Genomic DNA, 20,009 nt, shown 5'->3' on the forward strand with positions numbered 1-20,009 from the left:
TGTGGGGAAGGTGGGTGTGGGGAAGGTGGTGGGTGTGTGAGGAAGGAAGATGGGTGTGAGGAAGGTGGGTGTGAGGAAGGAATGTGGGTGTGGGGAAGGTGGGTGTGGGGAAGGTGGGTGTGGGGAAGGAAGGTGGGTGTGGGGAAGGTGGGTGTGGGGAAGGTGGGTGTGGGGAAGGTGGGTGTGGGGAGGGAAGGTGGGTGTGGGGAGGGAAGGTGGGTGTGGGGAAGGTGGGTGTGGGGAGGGAAGGTGGGTGTGGGGAGGGAAGGTGGGTGTGGGGAAGGAAGGTGGGTGTGGGGAGGGAAGGTGGGTGTGGGGAGGGAAGGTGGGTGTGGGGAAGGTGGGTGTGGGGAGGGAAGGTGGGTGTGGGAAAGGAAGGTGGGTGGGTGTGAGGAAGGTGGGTGTGGGGAAGGTGCACGCCTGCTGTGATGTTCATTGGTACAGGTTAACAGGTACACACTGTACTGTGCTATGCATTGCTGTTGACAGGTACACAGTCTGTACTGTGCTGTGCATTGCTGTTGACAGATACACACTGTCTGTACTGTGCTATGCATTGCTGTTAACAGGTACACACTGTACTGTGCTATGCATTGCTGTTAACAGTTACACACTGTACTGTGCTGTGCATTGCTGTTGACAGATACACACTGTCTGTACTGTGCTGTGCATTGCTGTTGACAGTTACACACTGTAATGTGATGTGCATTGCTGTTGACAGATACACACTGTCTGTAATGTGATGTGCATTGCTGTTGACAGTTACACACTGTCTGTAATGTGATGTGCATTGCTGTTGACAGTTACACACTGTAATGTGATGTGCATTGCTGTTGACAGTTACACACTGTCTGTAATGTGATGTTTATTTGCTGTTGACAGTTACACACTGTCTGTAATATGATGTGGATTGCTGTTGACAGTTACACACTGTAATGTGATGTGCATTGCTGTTGACAGTTACACGCTGTCTGTAATGTGATGTGGATTGCTGTTGACAGTTACACACTGTCTGTAATGATGTGCATTGCTGTTGACAGTTACACACTGTCTGTAATGTGATGTGGATTGCTGTTGACAGTTACACACTGTCTGTAATGTGATGTGCATTGCTGTTGACAGTTACACACTGTCTGTAATGTGATGTGGATTGCTGTTGACAGTTACACACTGTCTGTAATGTGATGTGCATTGCTGTTGACAGGTACACACTGTAATGTGATGTGCATTGCTGTTGACAGGTACACACTGTAATGTGATGTGCATTGCTGTTGACAGGTACACACTGTAATGTGATGTGCATTGCTGTTGACAGTTACACACTGTCTGTAATGTGATGTTTATTGCTGTTGACAGTTACACACTGTAATGTGATGTGGATTGCTGTTGACAGTTACACACTGTCTGTAATGTGATGTTTATTGCTGTTGACAGTTACACACTGTCTGTAATGTGATGTTTATTGCTGTTGACAGTTACACACTGTCTGTAATGTGATGTTTATTGCTGTTGACAGTTACACACTGTCTGTAATATGATGTGCATTGCTGTTGACAGTTACACACTGTAATGTGATGTTTATTGCTGTTGACAGTTACACACTGTCTGTAATGTGATGTTTATTGCTGTTGACAGTTACACACTGTCTGTAATGTGATGTGCATTGCTGTTGACAGGTACACACTGTCTGTAATGTGATGTGCATTGCTGTTGACAGGTACACACTGTCTGTAATGTGATGTTTATTGCTGTTGACAGTTACACACTGTCTGTAATGTGATGTGCATTGCTGTTCACACTTTTTTCAATACATTTTTGTAAGGCTTTGTTCTGAAGTTTTGATGCTTTTGTTCTTTTCTCTTATATTCTTTAGAGAGTTTAATGAGCTGTGTTTTATGATACTGCTTTTTTTGTTTTGTTTTGTTTTTCCTCCAGATATTGAAGTGTTAAACTGCAAAGAATTCTGGTCACCTTTTCAGTCAAGTTATTGCTCTTCTGTTTTTTGTTTTTGTTTTTTTTGTTTTTGTTTTTAATCATTTTTTTAAAGTTTACAGCTTTTTTGTTTTTTGCTGACCTGTTTTCACAGGTTGGTATCACAGGAGTGACACATCAAAGGAAGTGGAGCTGAAAAAAAGAAAAGAAAAGAGAGAAAAAAAAAAAAGAAAGATGTGGCTGAACTCTTGAAGTAACAACATTACCGTGTGTGTGTGTGCGTGTGCGTGTGCGCATGTGTGTGTGTGTGCGTGTGTATTGTGTGTGTGTGTGTGTGGGTGTGTGTATGTCCATGTGTGTGTGTCTGCGTATGTGTGTGTGTGTGTATGTGTGTGTGTGTGTGTGTGTATGTATGTGTATGCGTGTGCATGTGTGTGTGTGTGTGTGTGTGCGTGTATTTGTGTACATGTGTACATATGTGTGTGTGTGTGTGTGTGTGCATGTATTTGTGTTTGTCTTTGTGTGTGTGTGCCTGCGCGCGTGTGTATGTATTTGTGTTTGTGTGTGTGTGTGTGTGTGTGTGTGTGTACGTGCGTGTATTTGTGTTTGTCTTTGTGTGTGTGCGCCTGCGCGCGTGTGTGTGTATGTGTGTGTTTGTGTTTGTGTGCATGTGTGTGAGTATGTTTGTGTGTGCGTGTGTGTGTGTGCGTGCTTGTATTTGTGTTTGTCTTTGTGTGCGTGTGTGTGTGTGAGTGTGCAGGTACCAGTGCTGCAGTACCTGTACTACCTGTCTCAGATCGGCATCGCCATGTCTCCCCTCAGCAACAACTCTCTCTTCCTCAACTACCACCGCAACCCTCTGCTTGAGTACTTCAACCGTGGCCTCAACGTCTCCATCTCCACTGACGACCCCCTGCAGTTCCATTTCACCAAGGTTCGCCCAGCCACACCCACACCTTCACCTTCACCTTCAGTTTCAGTTTCTCAAGGAGGCGTCACTGCAGTACAATATTGTTACTACTATTGTTGTTATTATGAATGTTATTATGGTTATGATACATTAATGATGATGATGATTGTTGTTTAGGGCTTTTGAAAATATTTGTTGTTGTTCTTATTGTGATTATTCTCATTATTATTATTATTATTATTCTGATTATGATTATTATTATTATTTTTATTATTATCATTATTTTTATTATTATTATCATCATCATCATTATTATTATGAACATCATTGTCATCATCATCATTGTCATCATCAAATGATGATGATGATGACGATGATGATGACGACGATCATGATGATGGTTATGATGATAATGATGATGATTATTATGGTGATGATGACGATGATGATGGTTATGATGATAATGATGATGGTGATGAAGATGGTTATGATGATGATGATGATGGTGATGATGATGGTTATGATGATGATGATGATGATGGTTATGATGATGATGATGATTATGGTGATGATGACGATGGTGATGATGGTGGTTATGATGATGATGACAATGATGATGATGACGATGGTGATGATGGTGGTTATGATGATGATGACAATGATGATAATGATGATGACAATGATGATGATGGTGGTTATGATGATGATGACAATGATGATAATGATCATGACGATGATGATGATGGTGGTTATAATGATGATGATGATGATGATGGTGCAGGAGCCCTTGATGGAGGAGTACAGCATTGCAGCACAGGTGTGGAAACTGTCCACCTGCGACATGTGTGAGATCTCAAGGAACAGCGTCCTGCAGAGCGGGTTCCCTCATCAGGCATGTACCCATGGACACTTTTTACTCCTGTCTGCATATATAGATAGAGGGTCTGGCGGGGTTGATGGGTGGGAAGGGGGATGGGGGGGGATCAGAGGGGTACAATCTGATGAACATATCAATAATACGACATTGCCATAATATGAACTCGCGTGCTGGCAAATCTCAACAGAATCAGACAAGCTGATAAAAATTCAAAGGGGATGTTTGGCTATTGCTGATTGTTCAGCCAGCAAAAATTCAAGGGTTTACAAACTTCTTTAATGATCACACACACACACACACACACACACACACACACACACACACACACACATGTTGATAAAAATAATAATAATAAACGTGCTTTTGATGTACATTTGACATTTCTTAGCATTTTAACATCATGTTTGTGGTGTCATTTTAATCTTACACATTCACCAACATCACAAACATTTATAAGGTATGAAATTAATGTAGAAACATCTGTTCAGTAATCACCATTAATCATGAGATCTTTTCTTGATACCATGAAATATATATTGAGACAGATAACGCCTATGTGGGTCATAATCTGCTTGGAGCAATATGCAAATGGGAACCTTCTTTGAATCTTTTAGAAATTCTTCAATCTGCATATACTGAGCATTCAAACAGAAAATGCAATTCTTTTTTGGTTTTTGATATACAAAAGGGGCAGCATCTTTTCTGGTTTGAATAGCTTTAATGATGAATATTATTATTGAGAGGAAGTACACCAAGTCTGATCTGACAGAGAGCAACTCTAAAGCAGTAAATACCAGCATTCATTATGTATTTTTCTCTCTCAAAGACAACCTTAAATGATCTATAATGTGAATATGTCTCTTTATCTCAAATAGCCCCAAACCATTCCTGAATAAATATGTCAACCAGACATTGTTTGAATATATTCAGGAACAATTTAACATCCCCAATCCCTTGTTGTAGCCATACAATACCGAAACCAGTTTGACATAAAATTTCTTATTTGTGTGACCCAGCAGTTCTTTCCCTTTTCATCTAAATACCATAACATGTCGTAAGCTTTTTGTGGTAACCATTGCTGATCCATTTCCAAAAGTTTAAACCAGTACCTAAGGCAGTTTATGTACGGGTTCACGTACAATGGATAACATCCCAGTTCGCCATACACCATCTTGTTGGGTGTGCGCTCAGGGACCCCTAAAAATCTTTTGCATGCCATAATATGAACCTTTTCCATATGATCCAGTCGTTGTCTTTTGTGTGCCATAATATGAACCTTTTCCATATGATCCAGTCGTTGTCTTTTGCGTGCCATAATATGAACCTTTTCCATATGATCCAGTCGTTGTCTTTTGCGTGCCATAATATGAACCTTTTCCATATGATCCAGTCGTTATCTTTTGCATGCCATAATATGAACCTTTTCCATATGATCCAGTCGTTGTCTTTTGCGTGCCATAATATGAACCTTTTCCATATGATCCAGTCATTGTCTTTTGTGCCATAATATGAACCTTTTCCATATGATCCAGTCGTTGCATTCCCCATATTTCAGAAGAGTAAAGTAATATTGGTTTTATTTTTGTATAAAAAATCTTAAAGAAGGTATCGAGCGACATATCTTTATATTTTCGAAAGGCTCTGTTTAGGCTTAATAGCGCATTCTTGCCTTTCGTTACCAAATGGTTAGTGCCCCGTTTAAGACTGATTTTGGTGGTGAAACTAAAACCAAAATAACAATATTCGTTCACAACTTTGAGTGGCACGCCTTCATAAAACTCTTTTTTTTCTCTTTTACCCAAGAATCTGCCTTTGCAAAAAACCATAATTTTTGTTTTGTTTTTATTTACACTGAGTTTCATGCTTTCACAGCAAGCCTTTAGACAGTTAAACTGTGTTTGCAGACCTGAAGGAGTGGATGAGACCAAAACGTCAGCAAAAAGTGATATAAACATTTCCCTAATTCCAGGAAGCATTTGAATACCATGCTTTCCATTTCTTGATACATGATCTGCTAACTGGTTTATAAAAAGAGAAAATAAGTTGGGGCTTAATACACATCCTTGACGAACACCAACAGGACAGGCAAAATAATCTGAAAGCTGTAGACATTAAAGAATCATACACAGCTCGAAGAGAACATAAAAACTTTCCTTTTATTCCATTGGGTTTTTTTTATATTTTTTATATACATTTTAACAGTCTATCATGTCAAACAGAGTCAAAAGCTTTCTTAAAATCCACAAAAGCAACATATAGTTTTTTACCTTTTTTGTTTAGACTATTCTGGACAATAGCATAGAGAGTAAAAATGTGATCTATAGTAGAGTGATGTTTTTGAAAACCAGCTTGACATTCAGAGATTAGCCTGTTATCTTCTAGCCATAAATACAACCTTGAATTCAACACAGTTGTGTAACATTTGGATATGATACTAAGGAGGGACACCCCTCTGAAATTATCTGCATCTTCCATATCACCTTTTTTTGGATTAGTTTAACAATAGCTTTTGCCCATTCCTGTGGGTATTCACCCTTATTAAATATAGTATTAAACAGTTTTGTTAAGAAGGAAATAATTTCCTCCCCACCTAATTTCAACATTTCTGCACTTACACCATCAAGACCACTTGCTTTGCCTGTTTTTAGCTTTTTAATGGCAAGTTTCACTTCCTCTTCTGTACTAATTGCATTTAAGATGTGCTCTGGCTCTTCAAACCGATCAAACTCAGGAAGCTCATGACTGAATTCATCAGTATTATTTCCAAGAACATTCTTAAAATGTTCATACCATTCATCAGTTGTTATATTGTTGCTAAGTTTTTTGTTAATTTTTCCACATCCCATACTTGCTATTTCTTGCCAAAATATTTTTGGATCTAATGAATTTGAGCTGAGAAAAGCAGCCTTATCTCTATGAAAATCATGTTTTTTCATTTTTTTCGAACGTTTATATAACCTTCTTGCTTGAACATAATCTTCTCTATTGCCCACATCCCTTGATTTTTGAAAAATGTTTAATTTTCTTCTGGTATTTTTCTTTGCTTTTTTACATTTGTCATCAGACCATTCCGAGTGTCGTTTTGTTTTGCTTCACCAGAATACCATTTAGCAACCATACAACTAGCAGCATTATTTAAATATTTGACAAACATGGTTAAAGCTTCACTGGTATCATGTACCAGAGTGTCACTTGCTGTTTGCAGCATCTTATGAATATCACTACTTTTCCATTTACTGATAAACTCTGCCTATATCAGATAGATATATATCCACAGAGAGAGGGAGGGATAGATAGATAGACAGATAGATATATATCCACAGAGAGAGAGAGGGAGTGATAGATAGATAGATAGATAGATAGATAGATACATATATATCCACATAGAGAAGGGGAGGGATAGATAGATAGATACATATATGTCCACAGAGAGAGAGAGGGAGGGATAGACAGACAGATATATATCCACAGAGAGAGGGGGAGGGATAGATAGATAGATAGATAGATAGATAGATAGACAGACAAACATATATATATCCACACACACAGAGAGGGAGGGATAGATAGACAGACAGACAGATAGGTATATATTCACAGAGAGGGGGGATAGATAGATAGATAGATATCCACACAGAGAGAGAGGGAGGGATAGATAGATATTCACAGAGAGAGAGGGAGATAGATAGATATCCATAGAGAGAGAGGGGGGACAGATAGATAGATATCCACAGAGAGAGGGAGGTATAGCTAGATAGACAGATAGATAGATATCCCCAGAGAGAGGGAGGGTTAGATAGACAGACAGATAGATATATATATCCACAGAGAGAGAGTGGGAGGGATAGATAGATAGACAGATATATATCCAGAGAGAGAGGGAGGGAGGGACACACACACACACACACACACATATATATATATATATATATATATATATATATATATATATATATATATATATATGATAGTCGTGTCCAACTATGACCATCAGAACAGCAGAGGAGGCAACTGCTGTTCCGACTATCTGGGCTAGAACTTGATTATAGTGGAGAGTGTCTTGCCCAAGTTACATCCCCACTCTCTCAGCCAAGAGGGTTTTAGGACAGTCGGCATTGGGATGGTTCCCAAAGGCCAACCAGCCCACAAGGCTGCAGCACTAAGAGCCAGTGCAATTTTGCATCCTAGTTTGAGAGTCATAGTCCTTCACAAAAGACTAAGCTGCAAACGGTTTCCAATTCACTGGAGAAACCATTGATAATACAGCTCTCATTTTGCTGTTGGCCCAAATGTAAACTTATGTCAGTCTGTGATATAAGCTAAGTTGATACATATATATATCCACAGAGAGAGAGGGAGTGATAGATAGATAGATATCCACACAGAGAGAGAGGGAGGGATAGATAGATAGATATCCACAGAGAGAGAGAGAGGGAGTGATAGATAGATAGACAGATAGATAGATATCCACAGAGAGAGAGGGAGGGATAGATAGACAGACAGATAGATAAATATCCACAGAGAGAGAGAGGGAGGGATAGATAGATAGACAGATGGATATATATCCACAGAGAGAGAGGGGGAGTGATAGATAGATAGATAGATATCCACAGAGAGAGGGAGGGATACATATACAGATAGATATATATCCAGAGAGAGAGAGAGTGAGTGATTGATAGATAGATAGATAGATAGATAGATACATATATATCCACATAGAGAGAGAAGGGGAGGGATAGATAGATAGACAGATATATATATCCACACAGAGAGAGAGGGAGGGATAGACAGACAGATAGATATATATCCACAGAGAGAGGGAGGGATAGATAGATGTCCACAGAGAGAGAGAGAGAGAGGGAGATAGATAGATATCCACAGAGAGAGAGGGGAGAGGGATAGATAGATAGACAGTCAGACAGATAGATATATATCCACAGAGAGAGAGGGAGGTATAGATAGATAGATAGACAGATATATATATCCACACAGAGAGAGAGGGAGGGATAGACAGACAGATAGATATATATCCACAGAGAGAGGGAGGGATAGATAGATGGATATATATCCACAGAGAGAGAGGGAGGGAGGGATAGATAGACAGATGGATATATATTCACAGAGAGGGAGGGATAGATAGATAGACAGATAGATATATATATCCACAGAGAGAGAGGGGGAGTGATAGATAGATAGACAGATATCCACACAGAGAGAGAGAGGGAGGGATAGATAGATAGACAGATAGATATATATCCACAGAGAGAGGGAGGGAGGGATAGATAGATAGATAGATAGATAGATATATATCCACAGAGAGAGAGAGGGAGGGAGGGATAGATAGATAGATATATATCCACAGAGAGAGAGAGGGAGGGATAGATACACACACACACACACATACACACACACACACACACACACACACACACACATATATATATATATATCCACAGAGAGAGGGAGGGATAGATAGACAGATGGATATATATTCACAGAGAGGGAGGGATAGATAGATAGACAGATAGATATATATATCCACAGAGAGAGAGGGGGAGTGATAGATAGATAGATAGACAGATAGATAGATATCCACAGAGAGAGAGGGAGGGATAGATAGACAGACAGATAGATAAATATCCACAGAGAGAGAGGGAGGGATAGATAGACAGACAGATAGATAGATACAGAGAGAGAGAGAGAGGGGGAGGGATAGATAGACAGACAGATATATATCCACAGAGAGAGAGGGAGGGATAGATAGATAGACAGATAGATATATATCCACAGAGAGAGAGAGGGAGGGATAGATACACACACACACACACACACATATATCTCCACAGAGAGAGGGAGGGATAGATAGACAGATGGATATATATCCAGAGAGAGAGAGAGAGGGAGGGATAGATAGACAGATGGATATATATCCACAGAGAGAGGGAGGGATAGATAAATCTCTCTCTCTCTCTCATTTTTACCCCCTCCGATCCCCCTGCCCCTTCTTCAGAACTCTGACCACACCCAGACCCTGCCCCCCAACCGTACCACCCCCTTCTCATGTGTTTGTATAATGCCTTAATGGCCTGAGGCCCATGTACAATCAACCGTTTGTGTGCTCTTTTGTCTTGTCTCACATTTTTTAATTCTTACATTTTTCTGTCTTTCCACAACAAATACTACACACCTAGCTTTTTGTGGTTGTGGATTTTTTTTAGCAAATATTTTTATTCCATTTTGTAACATCAAACAGAAAGTTATTGATTTGGATTTGTTGCCACATGGAAAGAGTTTTTATGTTATTTTTTAATTATCTTCTCCTTTTTTTTCTTTTTCAATTATCTTCTCCTTTTTTTTTCTTTCTGTCATAATTATGGACAGATGGAGCCCAGACCACTGTCATAATTATGAAGGACAGATGGAGCCCAGACCACTGTCATAATTATGTAGAAGGACAGATGGAGCCCAGACCACTGTCATAATTATGAAGGACAGATGGAGCCCAGACCACTGTCATAATTATGAAGGACAGATGGAGCCCAGACCACTGTCATAATTATGTAGGACAGATGGAGCCCAGACCACTGTCATAATTATGTAGAAGGACAGATGGAGCCCAGACCACTGTCATAATTATGAAGGACAGATGGAGCCCAGACCACTGTCATAATTATGTAGAAGGACAGATGGAGCCCAGACCACTGTCATAATTATGTAGGACAGATGGAGCCCAGACCACTGTCATAATTATGAAGGACAGATGGAGCCCAGACCACTGTCATAATTATGAAGGACAGATGGAGCCCAGACCACTGTCATGTGGTGTCACTGTGGTGACCCCCAGCTGTGTGGTGACCCCCTACATGTGTGGTGTGTGTTGTGACCCTCAACATCTATGGTGTGTGTGTGTGTGTGTGTGGTGACCCCCAACATGTGTGGTATGTGTGTGGTGACCCCCAACATGTATGGTGTGTGTGTGTGTGTGTGTGTGTGTGTGTGTGTGTGTGTGGTGACCCCCAACATCTATGGTGTGTGTGTGTGTGGTGACCCCCCCCCCAAACGTGTGGTGTGTGTGTGTGTGTGTGTGTGTGTGGTGACCCCCAACATGTGTGGTATGTGTGTGTGTGTGTGTGTGTGTGTGTGTGTGTGTGGTGACCCCCAACATGTGTGGTGTGTGTGTGTGTGTGTGTGTGTGTGTGGTGACCCCCAACATGTGGTGTGTGTGTGTGGTGACCCCCAACATGTGTGGTGTGTGTGTGTGTGTGTGTGTGTGTGTGTGGTGACCTCCAACATGTGTGGTGTGTGTGTGTGTGTGTGTGTGTGTGTGTGTGGTGACCTCCAACATGTGTGGTGTGTGTGTGTGTGTGTGTGTGTGGTGACCCCCAACATGTGTGGTGTGTGTGTGTGTGTGTGTGTGTGTGTGTGGTGACTTCCAACATGTGTGGTGTGTGTGTGTGTGTGTGTGTGTGTGTGGTGACTTCCAACATGTGTGGTGTGTGTGTGTGTGTGTGTGTGTGTGGTGACCCCCAACATGTGTGGTATGTGTGTGGTGACCCCCAACATGTATGGTGTATGTGTGGTGACCCCCAACATGTATGGTGTATGTGTGGTGACCCCGGCCAACAGGTGAAGCAGCACTGGCTGGGCCCCAACTACCTGCACGAGGGGATGGGGGGCAACGACATCACCCGCTCCAACGTGCCGGACATCCGCATTGCCTACCGCTATGACACTCTGGTAGACGAGATGCGAACCATCTGCCGTGGGGCCAAGTCTTATGACCAGGACCGCAAGGGCCCCAAGGTCTCCTTCACCTAGGATGCCTGACCTTGACCCTTGACCCCAGGGGGTGGGGGTGATGGTCAGGTTGTACGGTGGGTGGGGAGGGGGGGGGCCAGTGGTGGAGATGGGAAGCAATTGATGGTGGTGGTGTGGTGGTGGTGTTTTTGTCGTGTGGAAGGGGAGGGAGGTGGGGGGGGGGGGGGGGGGGCTTGCTCTAGCCTGTCTGTCTGCCTGCCTTTCTGTTTTTTTTCCGCAAGTCTGGGTGTGAGGGATGATAGATATGGTGGGGATGGTTGGGGGGAATGGGGTGGGGGTGGGAAGCTTGGGATCTTGAAGAGAACTAGAAGATGTGGACTGACGGTGTTTGTAGAATCATCAGGAATGTGTTCCTTCAGTGGGTTTGGTTTGGTTTGTTTCTTGATGTGCTGACACCATCGGGATTCCCAAAGACAACGCATTGTGAGGAGAATTGAGATAGTGTAGAAAATGTAGTTGATTTTATCTTTATGTCGATTGATTTTAGTTTCATGTCACCAATTTTTATAAATATTTTTGTCATTGGTTGGTATTTTCATGTCACTGATTTTTTATATTCTTATATCACTGATTATGTTTTTATCTTGAATACCGAAGGTGCAAAAAGAACAAGGAATGGATATGACATAGACACCTGCAGTAGACAGGTTAGAGCAAGGGATGGATATGACATAGACAACACCTGCAGTAGACAGGTTAGAGGAAGGGATGGATATGACATAGACAACACCTGCAGTAGACAGGTTAGAACAAGGGATGGATATGACATACACACCTGCAGTAGACAGGTTAGAACAAGGGATGGATATGACATAGACACCTGCAGTCGACAGGTTAGAACAATGGATGGATATGACATAGACAACACCTGCAGTAGACAGGTTAGAACAAGGAATGGATATGACATAGACAACACCTGCAGTAGACAGGTTAGAACAAGGGATGGATATGACATAGACAACACCTGCAGTAGACAGGTTAGAACACACACACACACACACACACACACACACACACACACACACAAGCTCACACACACAATCTCACACACACACACACACACACACACACAGACACACATGCGCGCGCGCGTGCCTTTTGGGTATGTCTTGAGGATACAGCAACAAAGAACTGCAAAAGGGCTGGATGGCATGTGAACAATCTCAGCAGTATTAAGCTTGCCTAGTGTTTAGATCTTCCCCAAGTCCACAGGATATTGCTTACACCGCACAACGCAACACAACAAAACAACACAATGCAACACAATCCAATACAACACAACAAAACAACACAATGCAACACAACTCCACAACACAACGCAATGCAACAAAACACAATAACACAACTCAATGCAACACAACAAAACAACACAATGCAACAAAACACAACACAACAACACAATGCAACACAACAACACAATGCAACACAACAACGCAATGCAACACAACAACAAAAAACAACACAACACAATGCAACACAAGACAACTCAACACAACGCAACTCAACACAAAACAACACAATACAACATAGCACCACAAGGTAACACAACACAGCAGCACAACGCAACACAGCACCACAACGCAACACAACATGACGCAACACAACACAACGCAACTCAACACAACACAATGCAACACGACACAAAACAACACAACACAGCACCACAAGGTAACCCAACACAGCAGCACAACGCAACACAGCACAACTCAGCACCACTACGCAACACAACGTAACACAACACAACACAACAACACAACACAACACAACACAACGTAGCACAGCACCACAATGCAACACAACGCAACGCAACACAACACCACAACACAACACAGCACCACAATGCAACACAACGCAACGCAACACAACACAACAACACAACACAACACAACGTAGCACAGCACCACAATGCAACACAACGCAACACATCACAACACAACACAACGCAACACATCACAACACAATACCGTAGTTCACTCCACTTCATGCCGTTGATCGTCATTCTGAGTCCACCTGACATGCACATGTGTGAAGAAATACATTTACACAAACATGGAAACTGGTTCATCGGCACATTATTATGCATTCAGCTACTAGAGAAGGGAAGTAACTTGAACTTAACTTCCTTCCTCACTAGCATGCGAAGTTTGGCTCTGTTTTGATTTAAAGTTACAGGTAAAATAATGCATCCCTTGTTTCGAGACTTCAGCAGCATGCATCAGAATTATATATCTGTTCTTAAATGAAGTTTGGTAGCTATCGGTTAAATGGTTGCTGAAACAGTTTGCCTGAAATGAAGCAGCCCTCTGTGTTGATGCAGCCAGGCCCTAACACACCAGGCTTGGAGGGCTGTGTAGGCAGAAGGCCTTAAAGTGTTAAGTTTGGAACAGATCAGGGATATGATTGCTGGAATCAGGGTTACACTAACCCTAACCCTAACACACCAGGCTTGGAGGGCTGTGCAGGCAGAAGGCCTTAAAGTGTTAAGTTTGGAACAGATCAGGGATATGATTGCTGGAATCAGGGTTACCCTAACCCTAACACACCAGGCTTGGAGGGCTGTGCAGGCAGAAGGCCTTAAAGTGTTAAGTTTGGAACAGATCAGGGATATGATTGCTGGAATCAGGGTTACCCTAACCCTAACCCTAACACACCAGGCTTGGAGGGCCGTGCAGGTAGAAGGCCTTAAAGGGTTAAGTTTGGAACAGATCAGGGATATGATTGCTGGAATCAGGGTTACCTTAACCCTAACCCTAACACACCAGGCTTGGAGGGCCGTGCAGGTAGAAGGCCTTAAGGGGTTAAGTTTGGAACAGATCAGGGATATGATTGCTGGAATCAGGGTTACCTTAACCCTAACCCTAACACACCAGGCTTGGAGGGCCGTGCAGGTAGAAGGCCTTAAAGTGTTAAGTTTGGAACAGATCAGGGATATGATTGCTGGAATCAGGGTTACCTTAACCCTAACCCTAACACACCAGGCTTGGAGGGCCGTGCAGGTAGAAGGCCTTAAAGGGTTAAGTTTGGAACAGATCAGGGATATGATTGCTGGAATCAGGGTTACCTTAACCCTAACCCTAACACACCAGGCTTGGAGGGCCGTGCAGGTAGAAGGCCTTAAAGGGTTAAGTTTGGAACAGATCAGGGATATGATTGCTGGAATCAGTTGTTGGTCAGTGTCAATCTGCTGGACAGTAGTTGTGTTTTCCATGGAATGAATTGACTCACTGACTGCCAGGTTTCAGTGATTTTTTTTCTCTGTTTTTTTTTTTTTTTTTTTTTTTGTTTTTTTTTGTTATTGGTATGGGGTTTTTTGTTGTTGTTTTTTTGTTATTGGTGTGTTTTTTGTTGTTTTTTTGTTATTGGTATGGGTTTTTTTTGTTGTTTTTTTTTGTTATTGGTGTGTTTTTTGTTGTTGTTTTTTTGTTATTGGTGTGTTTTTTGTTGTTTATTGTGAGGGTGTGAGTGTTATATTTTTTGGGTTTTTTGGGGGAGGGTGGGGGTGGGGTTCAGAGGAAGGGAAAAAGAGAAGATTTTGTTGTTCTTGTTATTTATAACTGTGAGCCGGTTTCCCTGTTGAGTGGCATGACCTACAGAAGTGTCCTTGACCTGATTGTGCATTTCTGCCTTGACCCTGGGAGAAGTGGAAAAGGAATCTGTGAACAAGCAGTTTGGGTGATGTTGATGTGGGCGGGGGAGACAGAGGGACTCTGTGAACAAGCAGTTTGGGTGATGTTGATGTGGGCGGGGGAGACAGAGGGACTCTGTGAACAAGCAGTTTGGGTGATGTTGATGTGGGCGGGGGAGACAGAGGGACTCTGTGAACAAGCAGTTTGGGTGATGTTGATGTGGGCGGGGGAGACAGAGGGACTCTGTGAACAAGCAGTTTGGGTGATGTTGATGTGGGCGGGGGAGACAGTTGTTCTGTCTCAGTGTTTCAATCATGTCTTGTCGCTACATGTCCTTGTGGAGAGTTCTTCTATGTGTGTATTTGAAAGATGCGTTGTACAGAAACGTGTATATAGTGAGTTATGGCACTGAACTTGCATATGAATCTAAAAGATGTGTTATGCAGGCTTATATGCTTATCTGTTAGAAGAGTTTTGTTGAAGGTTATGTACAAGTGTTTCAAACATGCGTTAAGTTGACTTGTGTGAAAAGGAGAGTTCTTTCACTGTGTATATGTGCTGAAAACATGCGTTACTAGACACATGTGCATGCACTCTTTGTATGAAGGAGCAAGGTGCAGAATGTGAAGACACTTATCTGCCAATACATTGTCCATGAGTGTCTGTGTTCCATTCCCGCTCTTTCCCTTTTGCCCACATTTGACTGGAAAATCAGAATTAGCATCTTGTCATTCAGATTGGATGATACACAGAGGTCACATGTGCAGCATGCACCTGGCACACGGAAAAAGAACCCAAGGCAACAAGCATGTTGTCCTCTGGTGAAATTGTATTGAAGAAATCCACTCTGATAGGTATACAAAGATATATATATATATATTTATGTATGTGTAGGTGTGGGTGTTTGTGTGCTTGCACTCAAGGCTTGAATAGTGGGTTGGGTTATGCTGCTGGCAGACATCTGCTTAGAGGATGTGGTGTAGTGTATGTGGATTTGTCTGAACGCAGTGACGCCCCCTGAGAAACTGACACTGTAGTTATGAAATGGTGAATGCAAACAGAGGTCAGCTCAGGTTTTGTGACTGTCACTTCAGCTCAAACACATGCACAGGTTTCCGCCAGCTGGTGCACCCTTGAGATGGAGCACTACTTAGAGTACATGTGCACCCAACTGTTGGAGTACTTGATCACCCAGCTGTTGACATATATGTGCACCCAGCTATTGTATTACATGTGAATCCAGCTGTTGGCATTCTTGTGCACACAACTGTTGGTGTAATGTTTTTCCAGCTGTTGGAGTATGTATGCACCCACTTCATTGGTACATATGCACCTAGCTGTTGGGTACATATGCACCTAGCTATTAGCCTGCCTGAATACTTACTGGTACATATGCTTTGTGACACATGTGCACACACTTACACTCACGCTTTCTTTATTTGTAACTTTTGTGGTGCATATGCATACATGTGTGTATGTGCACATCTGTTTGATATATTTTTTCATTACAGGAATTAGGTGAACATTTTTTTCTCAGCTGTGTGATGGTTTATTCCCTGGAGTAAGATAGCTCCAAGTGCACACACTTGTGTATACACATCTGTTCTATGCACATCCACACACACACACACACACAGAGGTGCGTGCTTATGCATACACACATGCACATGAAAATGATACATAGATATTTTATATAATATATATATATATATATATATTGTTAGATTGATATATTATGTATGATTGTGTGTATTGTCGCTGTCATTTTCTTTCTCTCTGTGTTCTGCATGGACGCCACATGGTATTGTCTGTGTGTCTGTCCCTCCACACGGTGGGCATGTGGTCCAGTAGTAATGCGTCTGGCCAGGAAGAGAGCACCCTAGGGTTCGAACCCTATCTGTGGACCTGTATTTTTACTACCTTGAATAGTGGTCTGGTTGCTAGTCTTTTAGATGAGACAGTGAACCAGGATCTGTGTGCAAAAATGCACGAAAGAACCCACAGCAGCAAAAGGGTTGTCGCTATAAATTCTTTAGAAAATACAATCCACTTTGATAGTGATAGAAATACACTTACAGACAAAACACCAGATCAAAGAAAGAAGAAAGGGGTGGTGCTGTACTGTGGCACTGTACTGTGGTGCTACACTGCTCCACAAGAAAGGGGTGGTGCTGTACTGTGGCACTGTACTGTGGTGCTACACTGCTCCACAAGAAAGGGGTGGTGCTGTACTGTGGTGCTGTACTGTGGTGCTGTACTGTGGTGCTGTACTGTGGCACTGTACTGTGGTGCTACACTGCTCCACAAGAAAGGGGTGGTGCTGTACTGTGGTGCTACACTGCTCCACAAGAAAGGGGTGGTGCTGTACTGTGGTGCTGTACTGTGGTGCTACACTGCTCCACAAGAAAGGGGTGGTGCTGTACTGTGGTGCTACACTGCTCCACAAGAAAGGGGTGGTGCTGTACTGTGGTGCTACACTGCTCCACAAGAAAGGGGTGGTGCTGTACTGTGGTGCTACACTGCTCCACAAGAAAGGGGTGGTGCTGTACTGTGGTGCTGTACTGTGGTGCTACACTGCTCCACAAGAAAGGGGTGGTGCTGTACTGTGGTGCTGTACTGTGGTGCTACACTGCTCCACAAGAAAGGGGTGGTGCTGTACTGTGGTGCTACACTGCTCCACAAGAAAGGGGTGGTGCTGTACTGTGGTGCTACACTGCTCCACAAGAAAGGGGTGGTGCTACACTCTGTTCCCTGGGCCTGTGGGCTGAACAGCCTGTGTTCAACAGACACTACACTACACTACACTACACTACACTACACTACACTACACTACACTACATGTAGTGCTACACTCTGTTCCCTGGGCCTGTGGGCTGAACAGCCTGTGTTCAACAGACACTACACTACACTACACTACACTACACTACACTACACTACATGTAGTGCTACACTCTGTTCCCTGGGCCTGTGGGCTGAACAGCCTGTGTTCAACAGACACTACACTACACTACACTACACTACACTACACTACACTACACTACACTACATGTAGTGCTACACTGTTCCCTTGGCCTGTGGGCTGAACAGCCTGTGTTCAACAGACACTTCACTACACTACATTACATTACATGTAGTGCTACACTCTGTTCCCTGGGCCTGTGGGCTGAACAGCCTGTGTTCAACAGACACTACACTACACGTAGTGCTACACTCTGTTCCCTGGGCCTGTGGGCTGAACAGCCTGTGTTCAACACTCTACTACAATACATGGCAGTACAGTACAATATCATACACCACAAATCAGCACAGAACAGTTGAGTACGGTACAGCACAGTACAGTATAGCACAGGACAGTACAGTACAGTATAGCACAGGAAGGTACAGTATAGCACACCACAGGACAGTACAGTATAGCACAGCACAGGACAGTACAGTATAGCACAGCACAGTACAGTATAGCACAGGACAGTACAGTGCAGTATAGCACAGGACAGTACAGTATAGCAAAGCACAGGACAGTACAGTATAGCACAGGACAGCACAGTACAGTATAGCACAGGACAGTACAGTACAGTATAGCACAGGAAGGTACAGTATAGCACACCACAGGACAGTACAGTATAGCACAGCACAGTACAGTATAGCACAGGACAGTACAGTGCAGTATAACACAGGACAGTACAGTATAGCACAGCACAGTACAGTATAGCACAGGACAGTACAGTGCAGTATAGCACAGGACAGTACAGTATAGCACAGGACAGTACAGTATAGCACAGGACAGTACAGTATAACACAGGACAGTACAGTGCAGTATAGCACAGGACAGTACAGTATAGCACAGGACAGTACAGTATAACACAGGACAGTACAGTACAGCACAGCACAGTACAGTATAGCACAGGACAGTACAGTATAACACAGGGCAGTACAGTATAACACAGGACAGTACAGTATAGCACAGGACAGTACATTATAACACAGGACAGTACAGTATAGCACAGGACAGTACAGTATAGCACAGGACAGTGCAGTACAGTATAGCACAGGAAGGTACAGTATAGCACACCACAGCACAGTACAGTATAGCACAGGGCAGTACAGTGCAGTATAACACAGGGCAGTACAGTATAGCACACCACAGCACAGTACAGTATAGCACAGGGCAGTACAGTACAGTATAGCACAGGGCAGTACAGTACAGTATAACACAGGGCAGTACAGTATAACACAGGGCAGTACAGTATAGCACACCACAGCACAGTACAGTATAGCACAGGGCAGTACAGTACAGTATAGCACAGGGCAGTACAGTACAGTATAACACAGGGCAGTACAGTATAGCACAGTACAGTGCAGTATAGCACAGTACAGTGCAGTATAGCACAGGACAGTACAGTATAACACAGGACAGTACAGTATAACACAGGGCAGTACAGTGCAGTATAACACAGCACAGTACAGTATAGCACAGTACAGTGCAGTATAGCACAGGGCAGTACAGTATAACACAGGGCAGTACAGTGCAGTATAACACAGCACAGTACAGTATAGCACAGTACAGTGCAGTATAGCACAGGGCAGTACAGTATAACACAGGGCAGTACAGTGCAGTATAACACAGCACAGTACAGTATAGCACAGTACAGTGCAGTATAACACAGGGCAGTACAGTGCAGTATAACACAGCACAGTACAGTATAGCACAGTACAGTGCAGTATAGCACAGGACAGTACAGTATAGCACAGGACAGTGCAGTATAACACAGGACAGTACAGTATAACACAGGGCAGTACAGTGCAGTATAACACAGGACAGTACAGTGCAGTATAACACAGGACAGTACAG

The 20,009-nt window shown here is 42.9% G+C and overlaps 1 protein-coding gene across 7 annotated transcripts in view; it reads left to right on the forward strand.

Annotated features, from left to right (window-relative positions):
• LOC143291554 (AMP deaminase 2-like) overlaps positions 1–20,009 on the forward strand; it is a 190,249-nt gene that overhangs the window by 168,145 nt on the left and 2,095 nt on the right. For all 7 annotated transcript variants that reach the window (XM_076601454.1, XM_076601453.1, XM_076601455.1 and 4 more), the window contains 3 exons: positions 2,693–2,866; positions 3,624–3,734; positions 11,343–11,519. In XM_076601454.1, coding sequence (XP_076457569.1) covers positions 2,693–2,866; positions 3,624–3,734; positions 11,343–11,519 — 462 coding nt within the window. The remainder of the gene's footprint in view (positions 1–2,692; positions 2,867–3,623; positions 3,735–11,342; positions 11,520–20,009) is intronic.

Source organism: Babylonia areolata, chromosome 17 (assembly GCF_041734735.1).
Source record: "Babylonia areolata isolate BAREFJ2019XMU chromosome 17, ASM4173473v1, whole genome shotgun sequence".
Classification (NCBI taxonomy): Eukaryota; Metazoa; Mollusca; class Gastropoda; order Neogastropoda; family Buccinidae; genus Babylonia; species Babylonia areolata.